Source organism: Dermochelys coriacea, chromosome 25, assembly GCF_009764565.3.
Source record: "Dermochelys coriacea isolate rDerCor1 chromosome 25, rDerCor1.pri.v4, whole genome shotgun sequence".
NCBI classification, from domain to species: Eukaryota; Metazoa; Chordata; order Testudines; family Dermochelyidae; genus Dermochelys; species Dermochelys coriacea.
The window spans coordinates 12,393,717-12,410,249 of NC_050092.1; the positions used below are offsets into that span (position 1 = coordinate 12,393,717).

Here is a 16,533-nt window from a genome sequence, read left to right on the forward strand (position 1 = left end):
GTTGCACCCTCAAAGTCAGCAGCAAAAAATATCCTGTGGGAGAATTTTAACCCATGTTCCAGTTGGGATGGGAGGGGGGCTGCTTCCCTAGCCCCCCGGGCAGCGTGTGAAGGAATGAGCATGCACAGTGCTCGCTCATGGTAAACAAAGCCCAGCCGCCGTCTCCAGTCGGATTGTGGCGATGCTGGGGGGTGGGGGGGTGGCTGCTAGGAAATTAGCTGATCACGGAAGCCACCCCCAGTGAACGAACGTCGATGCGGCACCTGGGATGGGGCCAAACATGCAGCGTTCACCAGGACATCGGATGCCCCCCCAGCCTGCTGGGCAGGCCCTCGGGGTAACGAGTGCAAAGACGGGCCCTCCAGGATGCCCTGGCTTGGAACACGATGCCAGCGGGGCAGGAGAAGGAGCTGGGGGCAGCCCTGAGAGCTGGAGGTTAGAGGGGAGGCTGGGGGGTGGGATATGGGGTGAGCAGAGGAGGGAGGGCACAGGGGACTGCAAGAAGCTGGACTGGAGGACGGGGGATAATTGCCCTGTTCTGGTCATTCCCTCCGAAGCACCTGGTCCCGGCCGCGGTTGGAAGGCTGGATACTGGGCTAGCCGGACCATTGGTCTGCCCCAGTATGGCCTGCAGTGAGGGGGGTCTCTGGTCGGGGGGGGGGCTCAGCAAGGTGGGATGGGGGAAAATGATCCTTTGTTGTTCCCTTCTAAAGGAAAAGAAAGAGAAAGGAATGAGAGGGAGGGAGACCCAGGAGAAGACAGACAGACAAAGGGGAAGGCTAGTGGAGAAGGTGGGGGAGAGACAGCACCTCTGGGGGCTTGTGCAGGGTGATCAAGGGTGAAGGAAGGAGGGGGATGGGGGACGCTTAGGAGTCAGCAGGGCCAGGGGTTGTAAGGGCCTGTCACTTGGAGGGCAGGTGGCTGGGCCTGGCTGATGAATTGCCAGCTCGGATTTAACCCTTTGAGTTCCCCCGGGTGTGCCGTTCTCTCTCTCTGGCTGGGGCAGGGCGGGGGTCGGCTGTTCTTTGTGAACCTAGTCGGGGCATCTCACAGAATATCAGGGTTGGAAGGCACCTCAGGAGGTATCCAGTCCAATCCCCTGATCAAAGCAGGACCAGGACCAATGGCCCCCTCAAGGATTGAACTCACAACTCTGGGTTTAGCAGGCCAATGCTCAAACCGCTGAGCTATCCCCCCCGCATCTGGGTGGGGTGATCTAGGGGTGTCGCTGTGTGTAGTGACTGGGGGGTGGGGGAGAGGAAATAAACACCAGGGTGTGGTTCAGAAATGGCCCTGAGGCTACAGCCTGAAGCTGCTGTAGGGTTGCACCGTTACTCCTGAGTACTCCAGGGTTTTTCCCGAGCCCTCCCCTGCCAGACAGCGACTGTGTTGGCTGCGGGATTGGGCTGGTGCCGCTACCATGTCTAAAGGCCCCTTTACCCTCACGGAGCAGCCCTGTGGTGCTGTGCAAACCACCCCACAAAGAGGCGATGCCAGGAGATGCCCAGCCCCTGCTCTGGGCATTACGAAGCCATTGCGAGTGCCTGGCTAATGCATCATACAGCGAGTGATTGGCACTGGTGCCCCTCCCCGGTTTCCCAGCTCAGGGCCACACTGCCAGCTCCTCCCCCTTGGGTACCACGTGCCAGGCTTTGCCAGCGCAGCACTGCCTGGGAACAGGACGATTGCCTGGCACGTTGCAGGGCCAGCTGACTCCTGCAAACCTGCGTCTCCTTGCATTAGCTCTTTGAGTGTGCTCAGCTCAGCTAATAGCAAATCCCCTCCCTAATACGGGAACCTGGCTGGGCTAATGCTGCCTTGCAAATGCTTCCTAATGGCACTAATGTGGTAATCCAGGGTGGGATTAGCTGCCCCACGCTGGCGTGGTTTTGGGAGCTCCTTTATCTGGGGTGAGAGCCATGCCGGCTGCCCCACCAGCCCCGACAGGCCTGGGAATGTCGGCCAGGGCAGCGGCAGGTTGGTGATGTGGGACCGGGGCCTCTGCTGCCCAGCTCTGAGCTGCCACATCCTGTGCCAGGAGAGGGGGAGGGAAGAGCGAGAGGGGGCCCTGCCAAGCAGAGAGGGTGCATGGGAATAACAGCACAGACTAGGCTTGCAAAGCCAGCTGCTGTGTGAGCTGTTTCCAGACCCCTCTGCCCTCGCGCCTGCAGCCTGTCTGCCAGCCCCCTGCTATCCCAGCCCTGGGCTCCCCTCCCACCCCCCGAGCTCTGCTGGTGCCCCTCAGTCCTGACCCCCCAGCCCCCTGCTATCCCGGCCCTTGGCTTCCCCCACCCCAGCACTGCTGGCACCCCTCAGTCCTGACCCACAGCCCCCTGCTATCCTAGCCCTGGGCTCTCCACAGCTCTGTCAATGTCCCTCAGTCCTACCTGACCCCACGGCCTCTCTACTATCTCAGCCCTGGGCTTTGCCCCCTCATCCTCCACAATGCTACTTTCAGAGTAGCAGCCATGTTAGTCTGTATTCACAAAAAGAAAAGGAGGACTTGTGGCACCTTAGAGACTAACAAATTTATTTGAGCATAAGCTTTCGTGAGCTACAGCTCACTTCATCGGATGTATTTTCCACTGAATGCATCCGATGAAGTGAGCTGTAGCTCACGAAAGCTTATGCTCAAATAAATTTGTTAGGGTCTAAGGTGCCACAAGTCCTCCTTTTCTTTTCACAATGCTACTGACCCTCAATCCCAACCTGAGCACCGCCTGGAGGGCCAGAGTCCTACAAGCACCTCCCCATGCAGAGCTCTCCCCGACTTCAAAGGGAGCCACGCTGCAGGATCAGAGGTGTGAAGCACCCTGAGGAAATAGAATCGAATTGGGTGCATGGGTTTACACCCAACCTGCCCTTTCCAGCTGCAGTGTCCAAGTCCCGTCCCCCTTAACCCTCCTCGCAGCTGCAAACTCTTGGATTTGATCATCTATATGCAGCCAGGAGATTCCAGGAGCTCCTCTGGGGCCTGCGCTGTTTTACAGTCAGCCACTAGGAGGTGCTGGAAAGTTTTCATCCCATCAAAGGGAAGCCCTTGGGATCCAGCTGCCCTGCTCCCACCCAACCACTCCGAGTGTCCCCCGTTGGAGCCTCCAGCCCAGGCTGGGTATTTCTGGTTGAGCGGGTGGGTGTGGGGTGCAGGGAGTGGGTGCTGGTCACTGCAGCAGGTGCACCGTCATTCCGAGGCCAAGGGGAATCCCGGGAGCCGGGCGTGTCCTTCCAGGGGAAAAGGCAGGAGAGACCCAAAGGAGCCATGACCTGATCTGAGGATCCCCTCGGCCGGGGCCTGCTGCTTTCTGAACCCCGGCAGCTCCGTCACCCCCCGGCAGGATCCTTGCCCAGGAGCTTCGTCCAGAAAATGCTGCGGAGAACAAAGTAGATGGGCGGGCAGACTGCGGGCGCATGGACAGAGATACTGGTGGAGGAGATGGGCAGAGAGCTGCAGCAGATGGGGAGAAGGTCGGCTGGTGAGATGGAAGTGAGAGAAGAGATGGTCCCCAGAAGGATGCAGGGTAACGTGAGCTCACTGGGCAGGTCCAAAGGGCAGCGTGGCTCAGTGGGTAGGGTGCTGCCATTCCCAGCTCTGCTCCTGGCTGGCAGGGTGACCCTGGGCAAGTCACCCCCCACCCCTGTTCCCCTCCGTCTGTGGCACTGAGCACACCAGCCTGGGCTGGAGGTCTGGGGCCAGTTCTCAGCCCTGCTGCCAACTCCCTGGGTGACCTCGGACAAGTCGCTGACTCTCTTTGGGCCTGAGGTCCCCAATTGACAGGTCGGACTAATAATCCTGCCTTGGTCTGTTTTAGACGGGGGCAGGGACTGGCTCTCCGGGCAGCACCCTGGGGCCCCCATCTTTTGCTATGGTACTTCTCTGGCCCCCCTTACCTAGGATCTGAGCCCCTGCCCATCTGCAATGGATTTCTCCTGTTAGCCAGCACCGAATCGGGACCTGCGACCATCCCCCCGCCCCCCTCATGCACAAGTCTCCGGTGCTTCTGCTTAATGGGGAGCAAGCTGGATACTGCTGGAACACACCTACTAACAGGGTGCTCCAGGGCGCAGAGGGTCCCTGCCGGGGACAGCGCACCCACGTCTCTCTCTTTCCCCAGGTGCTGGAGGAGCTGAAGATGTCTGGCTCCATAGCATCCTATGACCAGCTGGTGCGGCAGGTGGAGGCGCTGAAGAAGGAGAACACCCATCTGCGCAGGGAGCTGGAGGACAATTCCAGCCACCTCTCCAAGCTAGAGAATGAGACCTCGGACATGAAGGTGAAGGCGCTGCCGGCCCCAGGGCCCAGCCCTCTCTCCCGGCCTTTGCTGAGCATGTCACCCAACGCCCTGCAGCAGGGTGGGGTGGCAAGTTTTCATCTGGGTTACTGGAGAGGGAGGGAGACCTAGTGGGTGGAGCACTGGGCAGGAAGCTGGGAGGTCCAGTGTTCTGACCCCCTGCTCTGCTTTTGGCCACGTTCTGCTCGGATTTACACCCTGGCTAGGCAGTGAATTTGCCCTTTCCATGCCTCAGTTTCCCCACCTGGAGCTAAGATTCTTTTTCCCTTCTCCCCCTCCCCCCAAAAGGGTTAATCAGGTCCTCTCAGTACTAGAGCTCATTGGGGCATGTATTTAATGGTCTCCCCCTCCCCCTGGGCAACTTGTGCTTCAGTCAGAGCATAGGGAGAGCAGTAGGAGCTGAGCGCATTCGCGACCCACCCCACACTTTGTGCCCACCCCCACACCCACCCCCGCTGGCCTGACTTTGCCTCTCGTTCCCCTGCTGCTGGGAAGAGCTGGTGAAAGGGGCTGAGCTAGGAGCCCTGGAAATGGATGTTCTTGGCCTATCCCCTGGGCCCATACGTGTAACCCGCACGCTTGTGGGGGTGTGTTCTTCACTGCTGGTGCCTAGGCCATGCGTAGCAGCTGGTGGGCTGCGCCGGCCATGGCTAGTGCAGGCGGGGGTTTGATCCTTGCTGTTGACAATCCTCCCAGGAGCACAGCCAGCCTGCCCTGCAGGGATCCCCCTTAGGAGTGAGAGGGGCCCATCTGCATCTTGACTTCTCCGCAGGGCTTGGCTGGCTTACTCGTTCGCGCTGTGTTCCTCTGTTTGTTAGGAAGTTCTGAAGCACCTTCAGGGCAAACTGGAGCAAGAGGCCCGGGTCATGGTGTCCTCCGGGCAGACAGAGGTCCTGGACCAGCTGAAAGGTGAGTGAGCCCAAAGAAGTGACCCGTCCAGTGAGGTGAGGGCAGGTAAGGTTCTGTTCTGCACAAGGGGAGTCCTGCAGAGCTTATGGTGGCCAGTGGGGTGATGCAGCAAGAAGCCCAGAACCAGTGGGCTGGGGGCAACATGGAAAGTAAATTGTCCTTGATCCAAGAAACGAAAAGTCCAGTGTTCTGCATGGCGGGGAGGACTGGGGCCAGGACTCCGCGGTTCTAGTCCCAGCTCAGATGGGGGAGTTGTGCTTAGTGGTTAGAGCAAGGTCCTGGGAGTTATCAGTCCTGGGTTCTGTTGCTAGCACTGGGACGGGAGTAGGGTCTAGCGGATGGGTTGCTGGGTTGGGACTCGGGAGATCTGGGTTCTTTTCCCAGCTCTTCCACTGACTCCCTGTGTGACCTTGGAGAAGATCCTGATCCTTACTATGCATCAGGCTCTATTTAACTTTACACACATGGAAGTCGCATGCTGCAAGGGTGGGAGGGACAAAGGATTTCTAACCGTAGACGGCTCATTTAATAATAGGAATCTAGGGCCAATGATCCATTGACTCCTTCAATGCACCTATCGGCCCTGATCCTGCAAACACCTACCTGTGTGCTTGAAACACATGAGCAGTTTCATTTGCTTTAGTGGAGCTACCCTGCTTTGCACCATCTGAGGAACTGCCCCCAGGACTGGCCCTAGACCAAATGGTGCCCCAGGCGAAGACCGTCTTTGGCAGACCCAGGCTCCATTTGAATACCTTTTTTTTATTGCATTTGTAGCCCATATCACAACTTGGATGCATGATTTACATGCATGATTCATCCCTGTCTTATAAGATGATAAATTTGTCTGATAGCATGAATAATTACAGATTTACAGATCCTAACAACAAAAACAGCTCCCTGAGTCTGGCACCCCTCAAGCCTGGCACCTCAGGTGCCCCTTAATCCAGCCCTGTTCCTCCCTCATCCCCAGTGCCAAGGGAGTCCCTGGAAGAGCCAGCCAGAATCAGAATGAGACACAGCTGCACGGTTCCCCTCCCAGTGTGAGCAGAGCATGAGGAGGTGCTGGCCCACTTAACTCCCCTTAACTCTGCCCACTTCCATCTGATCCATGAGCAGCCTTCACTTTGCTGGGAAATGCATGTGGCGTATCGGGGCAGCATATTATAATATGCTGGTGCTCCCCACTCCCACCATGCTGAGTTTGCTGGTGTGGACGGGACTAGACTGTGCGATAAGCAGGGTATGGAACCATGTAACAACCAGGGGCTCGATTCACTGCCCCACCTATGACCTGGTGCGTGGGATTCACCACAGGGGGAAAGGAAGGGCAGGGATTGTGTGAGCTGTCACCAGGCCCAGGGGCTTCTGATGGAGCTGAGGATGCAGCTTGAAGTGGCTGCTGGCTGGGACAGCATAGCCTGGGTTCCCCACCCTCTCCTGAGGAATGGCCTGGACGGCTGCTGGATCCTGGCAGAGGTTGTTTTGGGGGTGCCTTGCAATGCTACAACCGTCCTCTCGGGGGAGCAGCGATCCAGGGCCGGGTCAAGACCTGGGGGCCTCTGGCAAGGCTCAGTTCTGCTGTTCCTCTGACCACCGTCCACACGAGGTTCTTGCTGCCTCCCCAGCTCTGCAGATGGACATCACCAGTCTCTACAACCTGAAGTTCCAGCCTCCCGCCCTGGCGCCTGAGCTCGCCTGCCCCGAGGGCAGCCCCCTGCACTCAGCTGTTTCCCAGAAGAAGGACAGCATGGGAGAGCTGAGTCGGGCCACCATCAGGCTGCTGGAGGAGCTGGACAGAGAGAGGTAAACTTACACACCCTCCTGCCTGTCTCCGTAGGCCCATATACCTCTGTCTGCCTGCCTCTCCCCCTGCACACCTGTCTGCCTGCCTGGCCTCTTACACACCCATCTGTCTGTCCCCCTACACATCCCTCTGCCTGTCTGTCCCCCTGTGCACCCGTCTGTCTGTCTGTCCCCATACACATCCTTCTGTCTGTCTGCCTGCCTCTCCCCCTGCACACCTGTCTGCCTGCCTGGCCTCTTACACACCCATCTGTCTGTCCCCCTACACATCCCTCTGCCTGTCTGTCCCCCTGTGCACCCGTCTGTCTGTCTGTCCCCATACACATCCTTCTGTCTGTCTGCCTGCCTCTCCCCCTGCACACCTGTCTGCCTGCCTGGCCTCTTACACACCCATCTGTCTGTCCCCCTACACATCCCTCTGCCTGTCTGTCCCCCTGTGCACCCGTCTGTCTGTCTGTCCCCATACACATCCTTCTGTCTGTCTGCCTGCCTCTCCCCCTGCACACCTGTCTGCCTGCCTGGCCTCTTACACACCCATCTGTCTGTCCCCCTACACATCCCTCTGTCTGTCGGCCTGCCTCTCCCCCTGTGCACCCGTCTGTCTGTCTGTCCCCCTGCACACCCCTGTGTCTGTCTGTCTGTCTCTCTCCATCTTGCCCCCATCCCCCCAGTGTCTGAGCCTAGCTCACCAGGTGGTTAAGGGACCCCTTTGCTGCTTCCATTACCCAGCGTTCTGCCCATCACCTTGCTGCGCCCCTGGCCTGGGAGGCTCCCAGGGCCCTTAGCCAGCCCTTGAGCTGGGCTTGGTGTGGGGAGAGCCTGGTGAAGAGGCCCCTAGAGGATTTATCCGTCTCCTGTCGCTCTTCCCTCTCCTCACGAGGTTTCCGGCTGGGTCTGGGGTTGGGTTGGTGTCAGCACTGGGGGTGGGGTCCGTGGAGTGGAGAGTCCATGACTGCCTGCCCTCTACCCCTTCCCCTTCTCCAGGTGTTTCCTGCTGAGCGAGATTGAGAAGGAGGAGAAGGAGAAGCTCTGGTACTACACGCAGCTGCAGAGCCTCTCCACGCGCCTGGACGAGCTACCACACGTGGAGACGGTGAGTCCCTGGTCCCAGGGCCCAGCCCAAGACCTGAGCCAACCGGGATCCCTCCTCTGCCAGGCGTACCTGGGTGCTGGGAGGTTTCAGGGGCTCAAGGGGTGTTGAGGACTCAGCCCAAGACCTGAGCGAGTCTCCTGTCCCGAAGGATGCGCTTTGCCCCGTGGGATGCGCCTCCCGTAGGGAATACCCTGAGCTGGGGGAGAGCAAGGCCAGCTGGGCTGCTGGGATCCTGCTCCTCACGCCCTGCCTTTCCTCCCGGCTCCCAGTTCTCTATGCAGATGGATCTGATCCGACAGCAGCTGGAGTTCGAAGCCCAGCACATCCGCTCGCTCATGGAGGAGCGCTTCGGGACGACCGACGAGATGGTGCAGAGGGCTCAGGTCAGGGCAGCATCCTCCTTCACCCCCCAGTAATGCAGCCCCCCCCTTTGCAAAACCAAGTAATGGGAGGGATCAGACTGCAAAGCCCTCCCCGCAAAGCTGGGCAGTGTGTGTCTTGGGGGGCAGGAGGAGAGTAGTGGATCAGGAAGCAACAACCCTTCCAAAAATATGGGCAATGGGAGGCATTGGGGGAGATCAGGCTCTCCCCTCTCACCCCAGAAATGTGGGTAGTTAGTGCAACCCCCCTACCCACAAAGCCAGAGAGTAGGGGGTGGGTAGGAATCAGAATCATGTTCTATCATGGGGGGAGAGGGGGAGTAGGTCATCTGGGAGAAGGCTGCCCACCCTTCCCTTTGTCCCCCTTTCCCGCCTAGTGGCCGAGCCTGCCTCTCTCTTTAGGCCCCGTGCTGCCTGACCCGTCCCCTCACGGGACAACGCTGAGAGGCATTGGGTCGGCGGAGGGGGGGCATGGTGCTTGCTGATTCTGTGATTAAATCCCCGCAGATCCGAGCATCCCGCCTGGAGCAGATCGACAAGGAGCTGATGGAGGCTCAGGATCAGGTGCAGATGTCGGAGCCGCAGGTAACTGGGCAGGAGCCGAGTCTGCTGGGCCTTGGGCTGCAGCCCCTGCGGGAGGGGGCATGGTGCTAACCTCACAAGGTGGGGGGGATGGTGCAATTAGTGCTGCCTGTTGAACAGACAGCTGCAGAGTCCCTGTCCTGCATGTGCAACACCACTGTGCACCCCCCCGTGTCACCCCCAAATGTGCACACACCCAGCCGTCTACACCGCAAGTGTTGCTCAATCACCGGCATGCACAGCATCACCCACAGGTATGCACACCTGCACATTCACACCTGTGCTCCAGACTCATGTGCACACTTATGTGTGGGCTTGCACCTGGCATTTGTAGTCACCCACAAACTCCCTTGCACTGACCCATTGCATGTCCACCCAATGGGGGCTTGTGCTTGCAAACACAGGCATGCACTCCCCCGCCCCACAACTGTCCAGGTGTGCCCATTCTCTGCCTGCACACTCCTCTCATTGCACCAACGCGGGGGAGACCTCCCCTTGCACACACACCCCAGGCCCAGATCTCTCTCTCTCTCAGGGTGGGAATGCTGGAAGAGGCTGCTTGGCATGGGGGTGAGAATGGCGCTAGAGGCAGGCGGGTCTCTGAGGCCTCCCCGCCTGTGTGTTTCGGGCACCATGAAATGGGCAGTTGCCATGGCGACGAGAAGTAGGCCATGAGGGGAGATGCTGGCAGGCCCAGCGTTGGATTCTGCAGAGCTGCCGCAGGGTCATCTGCTCAGAGTGGCTGAGCCTACCCCCATGCTGGGAGTCAGGAGCGGGTGGGGGCAGGGCAGATGTGTCCTAGACCCCGGAATTAATCCCACTGCTCCCCAGGCTGGAAGTGTGTTACTGACCCCACAGATCGAACACAGTGCACAGCAAAGGCCAGTGACTCCGAATATCCTGCCAGAACTGTACAAAACTACCACGGCGTTATTTTAAAAAACACTATCTCTAAATACTCCAGTCATATAAAAGTACAAGACTATTATTTAAAACCCACATTAATATTCAAATCATAATGTTTCACTATTACGGTACTATTAACAGTACTAACACTGTATTTTAAAAGCTTCTGTAACATTAAAATGCTGCAGCATTGTTTTTAAAATACTACAGCAATATTGAAATGCTACAGCATTATTTTTCCAAAGATACTAAACAATACTAAATTAAAAATGGTTTCAGAGTAGCAGCCGTGTTAGTCTGTATTCGCAAAAAGAAAAGGAGTACTTGTGGCACCTTAGAGACTAACAAATTTATTAGAGCATAAGCTTTCGTGAGCTACAGCTCACTTCATCGGATGCATCCGATGAAGTGAGCTGTAGCTCACGAAAGCTTATGCTCTAATAAATTTGTTAGTCTCTAAGGTGCCACAAGTACTCCTTTTCTTTTTAAATTAAAAATGCTACAGCATTATAAGGAAAATACCATAATTTTATGAATAAAATTAACTACATACATTTTTAAATGTACAGTATTATCAAAAATACTATCCTATTAAAAGGGAAAAACTTTCCAGGTTTTATTAAAAATACTAAATGATAAGAAAATACTAAATGTTAAGAAAAATACCTGCAGCATTTTTAAACAAAATACTACAGTGTTATTAAATAGGACAGCCCTTTAAAAATACTTCAGCATTATAAGGGGAAATGCCATAGTTTTATTAACTATATTACGTAATAAGAAAAATACTATATTATTGTTAAAGAAAAAATACCTGCAGCTCTACAATAAAAACTATTGTTTTTATATTAAAAATACTAGAGGATTATAAAGAAAAATACTGTAGTGCTAGGAAATAATACTACAATATTGTTTCGAAGATGCTGCAGTATTATTTAACACGCGGCACAGGTTTTGTAATAAAAATAGTATTTTTAAACAAAAATACTACAAGATAAGAACCCTACAATGTTATTAAAAATACTGAGGTATTCTACAGTGAGACTCCTTAATCCTTCAGTAATTCGGCAGGAAGCTGTAGTGTTTTGGGTAATTACTGCATAATACTGTAGCATTTTTCTAAGGGTTAAGTGCCCAGGGTTTAACTAGCCTCTGAACAGGGTTTAAAACCAGAGGCCATATATGAAATCTGGACCCTATTAAAATGAATAGGAGTTTTGTCATCGACTTCAGGGGGATCAGAATTCCGCCCTAGGGTTTCATTAACATCTGAACTGGGTTTAAAAAGCCAGAGGTCATGGGTTTCCTACTCTGGGCTCCCAACAGGCACTGGTGCATTCTCTCCTGTCTTCTGGGATGGAGATTAAGTAAGTACAGAGACAAATTATTTTGCCCCGAGCCTTTCTGTGCCCAAAGAAATTGATAGTAGAACTGGCTGTGAATTTCTCCCTTAACCCTATGCAAAGCCTGAGCACAGCCGGGCTTGTAACTAAGCCCTGGGAAGATGGAGCGGTTTAGATTCAGTAAGACAATTATCACACTGTGGCTAAAAAGGGGATTTGTCCTGGAAAGAGAAATGAGCCAAAGCGCTCAGTCCTGAGGCCTTGAATCCCTGGGCAATACATATTTTATTACATACATCTGCAATAAGGCTGGTCGGTAGTGAGGAAAGATAGTCCCATGCCTAGGCTGTTTGCCCTACAACTCAGAAAAGCTGGGTTTAATTCCCTCCTCTGCTACAGACTGTGTGCGAGACCTTGGGCAAGACACTTAGCGTCTTTGTGCCTCAGTTTCCTATCTGTGCAATGGAGACAGTATTGCTGCCCTGTCTCACAGGGTGGCTTTGAGGTGCTCAGATACTATGGGATTGGGACTGTCTAAGTACTTCGAGAGAGAGGGTTTAAAATAATTTAATATGGGCTGATTGAGGACCAAGGACGGTGTGGGAGATGTCACTAAGGATGGTGGTAGAGAGATGGACTGGCTCTTCTACATGGAGTCAGAGGCCATTTCCTCCACTATGCAAGGAGGATTGCCAGCCCCCCAGTACTGTCCTGGAGCCTCCAGGAATTAAAGAGTAATCTTTCATTTAAGAGGTCATGTGATAAAACCTCCAGGAATATGTCCAACCAAAACTGGCCCACCCTACGTGCAAGGCCTAGCAAAACACTGTGCAGTGAAGATGCTGAAGCTTGCGTTGGCCTCATAGGAAAATCCATGTTGCATATTAACACAGTCACCTGGCATTCCTGCAACCCAGCACCCCGTTCACTGACACTTCCAGTTCAGTATCCCTCCGTTTAGCGCCAGCTCTGGAGGCTGGAAGTCTCTGTTCCACCCCGGGACTGAGCTGGAGGGACCGTCTGTAGGGGTCTCTCTCCAGGGCTTGTAGAAGGTGCAATCGTGCTCCTATTGAAGTCAATGGGACTTTTGCCCTTGCTGGGTGCTGCCCCAGGGCTAGAATAGGGGCTGCAGCCCTGGTTCAGAAAGCACCGAGTCCCATGGAAGCCAAAGGGATTTTAAGTGAGTGTAAGCAGTGAAAGTAAGTGCTTTGCTGAATCGAGGTCTCAGTGAGCACAGCCTGCTTCCAAACGTCTCTCCATTGCTGAGCCCAGTTATGTGACGCTGAGGGGGTCCCATGTATGCCTCCTCCCATCCCACCTTCTGCTGCATTGGGGCCTATCTGTGGCCCCTCTGCCCCCTGGAAGGTGACTGGCACTTTGCTGGGTATCTTTCTGGAGCACCCTTGGATCTGAGAGCAGATCTGGACAGAGCCAGGGTCCCTTAGCAATTTCCAGAGAGTCTGCTTGCCTGGAATGAGTTGCTGATGGGGTGGTATTATTGGGGCGGGTAGATTGGCCTCCTCAGATGAAATGGGTTTTGCTGCCAGCCTCACATGGAGCAGAACTGGGTCTCATGTGTATCTAAGGGTGTGAAAACTGGTGTGACACATGCCTCCAGCGTACAAGTCCCTGTCACGCCCTATGCTGACCTTTAAGGTGTGGAACCCACTGCTCAGTGTGTCCCAGGTCCCTCTCCATGTCCAATCCACAGGGGATGTGAGTCTGTCACTGCCCCAGCTACAGACACTGGGTCTTCAGTTCCAGCTGCAAAGACTCCTGTAGTTAGCTCTGTTTGTCATCTACCTTATGCTCCCTCTGCGTCTGGCCCACTGAGTAGAATTAACTGGGGTGTAATTTACACTCTGAGAGGGCAAATTGCACCAAGACTCACCCCTGATCTGGGCTCTGTGTGTACCTGATGCAGGAGACAGACAGAGAGACAGGGACAAGCCGACCGGGAGAGAAGAATAAAATCACACCACCCTGCAGGGGCTAGTCAGAGCCAGCCAGCCCAACACTGCAGCTGTGTGGGTGTGCTCTGTACAGGTCACAAGTTCTTATACTTCCCCCCGCTCTGTTCTTGTAGCTGTGTGGGAAGCTGTCTGGCATGGAAGGGGATGGGAGCCTGGACATCCCAACACATCCCGAGGAGGGAGGGAGCCACCTCAGCAACAATAAGGTAACGAGAATCCCCATCCCTTGGGCATTTGATGGAGGAAACGCAGACGCTCACTGGAGATAAGCAAATCGAGTTCTTCCCCAGCGCCGCTCCATGCCTCAGTTTGCCCTCCTGCCCTATTGTTGCGTCTTTGGCTATTTACACAAGAAATGTAAAATGAAGGAACCCCACAGGCGCAATGGGGTCCAGATAACCACATGTGCTGACTAGGTACAACTTGCCAGACTTAGCTGCATTCACACCTCACTGCTCTGACAGGGTTCTGTTGGCTTCAGGAACACAGAAGACAGTGAGCACCAGCAGCAGGCACGCAACCTATTTAAAGGGATGCTACCCAATTCCTACACACGCTATTCAGATCGTGCACTCTGACCCCAGTATTTGATTCGACATTTCCCCCAGCACCGTTTGGGGGGAAGGAGGTCTCATGTTGCTTCTTGGTTTAATTGCACCAGAAAAGGGCTTGAGATTTAGATCCCCAAGCAAGCAGAGAGCCTGATTCTGTTCCTGCGTTACTTGTATACCAGTGTAAACCCATCGACTTCAGTGCGGTCGCTCCTGATTTCCACCGAGGTGAGTTAGAGGAGAATTAGGCCTAGGTGCTGAGAAGGTTAGAGGACATTCATTGTGTGATCTTGGGTGAGTCAGGTAGCCTCCCCTCTCTGTGCCCCAGTGTCCTCACACCTAAAAGGTTAACCATGGCCCCAGGCTTGTCAGAGGGTGACCAGAGGTGGCTGGCAGCTGCTGAGTGAAATTGACCTGTCTCATGTCTGTTTCACTTTGCCCACCATTGAATGGACCCCAGTGGTCCCCAAACTTTTTACCTTGTGTCCCCCCTTACCCCTGTCCACATACACCCTCCCTGGAGCTGAGTAAGGGGGCTGGGGGTGGGGGCAGGGCCAGGAGCAGAGCTGGGTAGTGCTCCCTCTCCAACCCCCCTGAAGGTACCTCCATGCCCCCCTAGGGGGGCATGCCCCACAGTTTGAGGACCTCTGCACTTGAGGGAACGGTGCAGCAGGATTTGTGCCAGGGGGCTGGCCAGGGTGGGGTGCAGTTTAACCCACTGGGTGCTTGTGCTCTGCAGGTGGAAGTGGTCTTCTGGCTCCTGTCCATGCTGGCCACCCGGGACAAGGACGACATGTCGCGCACCCTGCTGGCCATGTCCAGCTCGCAGGAGAGCTGCCTGGCCATGCGCAAGTCCGGCTGCCTCCCACTCCTCATCCAGATCCTGCATGACACAGACAGGGCGCCGGGAGGCCCCCAGAGCCCCGGCAGCGGCAAGGACTCCCGCATGCGGGCCAACGCCGCCCTGCACAACATCATCTTCTCGCAGCCCGACGAGGGCCAGGCCAAGAAGGAGATGCGGGTGCTGCATGTGCTGGAGCAGATCCGCTCCTACTCGGAGACCTGCTGGGACTGGCTGCAGATGCAGAGCAAAGACGGGGGCAAGGGCGCCGAGGGCAGCGCCGGTAGGGAAGGGTGACGCTGTCTCCTGCAGGGGAGCCAGGGCCTGCTGCTCCCAGCGGAGTGGGGGGGACACAGGGAGCAGGGGACACTTGACCTTGATGCTTCTGCCTGGAGAGAGCATGTGTATGCGGGGGTGGGGAGGGGGTGGTTGCAAGCATGTGTGTGCATGCACAGATGTGTGCATGTGTGACTGCATGCTGGTGTGCTGCTGAGTGTGCGTCTGTGTGTGTGTGCGCACGGTGTGTGTCGGGGTGTGGGTCAGTGTGCAACTGAGTGCGTGCATGCATGCACATGGTGTGTGTCGGTGTGCAGCTGAGTGTGTGTGTGTGCACATGGTATGTGTCGGGGGTGTGTGTCAGTGTGCGCATATTGGGTGTGTCGGGGTGTGTGTGTATGCACACGGTGTGTGTCGGTGTGCAGCTGAATGTGTGCACACAAAATGTGTGTCAGGGTGTGTGTGTGTGTGTGTGCACATGGTGTGTGTGTGTGCACGCACACGGTATGTGTTCGGGGTGTATGTCGGTGTGTATCTGAGTGTGTTAACACACGATATGTGTCACTGTGCAGCTGAGTGTGTGGGTGGATGTGTGCATGGTGTGTGTCAGGGTTTGTGTGTGTGTGTCGGTGTGCAGCTGAGTGTGTGTACACATGGTGTGTGTCGGTATGCAGCTCAGTGTGTGGGTGGGTGTATGCACGGTGTGCAGCTGAGTGTGTGTGTGTGTGCACATGGTGTGCATCAGGGTGTGTGTGTATGCACACTGTGTTGGTGTGTGTGTGTGTTGGTGTGCAGCTGAGTGTGTGCACCTACAGGTGTGGGGGGGTCAGTGCACATGTGTGATTGTGAGTGAAGGTGTGTGTGCAGGCGTGGCTACACACAGGTGTGTGAGGTGCACACGCATGGTGGAGGGGTGCCGGGAGCACGCGCAGGGCCTGGTTAAGCACAGGTGTCTCTCCCCTGGTTCTGATCCCCAGGCGGACTGGCCATACAGAGTCTGTTGGTCCAGTTAGCAAAACAGATCCTCTCTGATGGGAAAACAGCCCCGTCCCCTCCTCCCTTGCTGGGATTTGGGGATCCCGACGGCTAATGGATCCGAGCATCTCTGATCTGTGGCTGGGCTGGGATCTTGCGTGGCCCGTTGCTCACCTCCACTCTCCTTGCAGTGCCAGTTCCCATCGAGCCGCAGATCTGCCAGGCCACCTGTGCCATCATGAAGCTCTCCTTCGACGAGGAGTACAGGCGGGCCATGAATGAGCTGGGTAAGCCCTGCACAGGGGGGAAAGCTCGCAAGAGGGATCTGGGCTCTGCTCCCCCATCCCCGGGTGGACGGGGAGTGCAGACACTACTCAATGGGTTAGAGTCCCTCGGGGCTGCTGTGCCCCATGCCATGGGCAGAGCAAGCCCCTCCTGCATGGCACAGCCTGGCAGTGGGGTGGGTGCCTGATGGGAACACCTGAGAGGGGGCTGGGAATACAGCACCCTGGCTCCTTTTCAATGGGACCCCCCAGCTCCACCCCCTCGCTGACAAACCAGCAGAGTCCAGGCATGAGGCACCGGTAGAAAGAGGAGCGGGGGGCAGAG

General features: G+C 55.7%; 1 protein-coding gene across 2 annotated transcripts in view; it reads left to right on the forward strand.

Annotated features, from left to right (window-relative positions):
- Positions 1–16,533, forward strand: part of APC2 (APC regulator of WNT signaling pathway 2) — a 47,589-nt gene that overhangs the window by 16,675 nt on the left and 14,381 nt on the right. Inside the window, exons 2-10 of one of the 2 annotated variants that reach the window (XM_038384250.2) lie at positions 4,113–4,271; positions 5,108–5,198; positions 6,827–7,004; positions 7,989–8,097; positions 8,367–8,480; positions 8,985–9,062; positions 13,395–13,487; positions 14,572–14,956; positions 16,116–16,211. In XM_038384250.2, coding sequence (XP_038240178.1) covers positions 4,113–4,271; positions 5,108–5,198; positions 6,827–7,004; positions 7,989–8,097; positions 8,367–8,480; positions 8,985–9,062; positions 13,395–13,487; positions 14,572–14,956; positions 16,116–16,211 — 1,303 coding nt within the window. The remainder of the gene's footprint in view (positions 1–4,112; positions 4,272–5,107; positions 5,199–6,826; positions 7,005–7,988; positions 8,098–8,366; positions 8,481–8,984; positions 9,063–13,394; positions 13,488–14,571; positions 14,957–16,115; positions 16,212–16,533) is intronic. The other variant, XM_043502679.1, reaches the window with a different exon arrangement.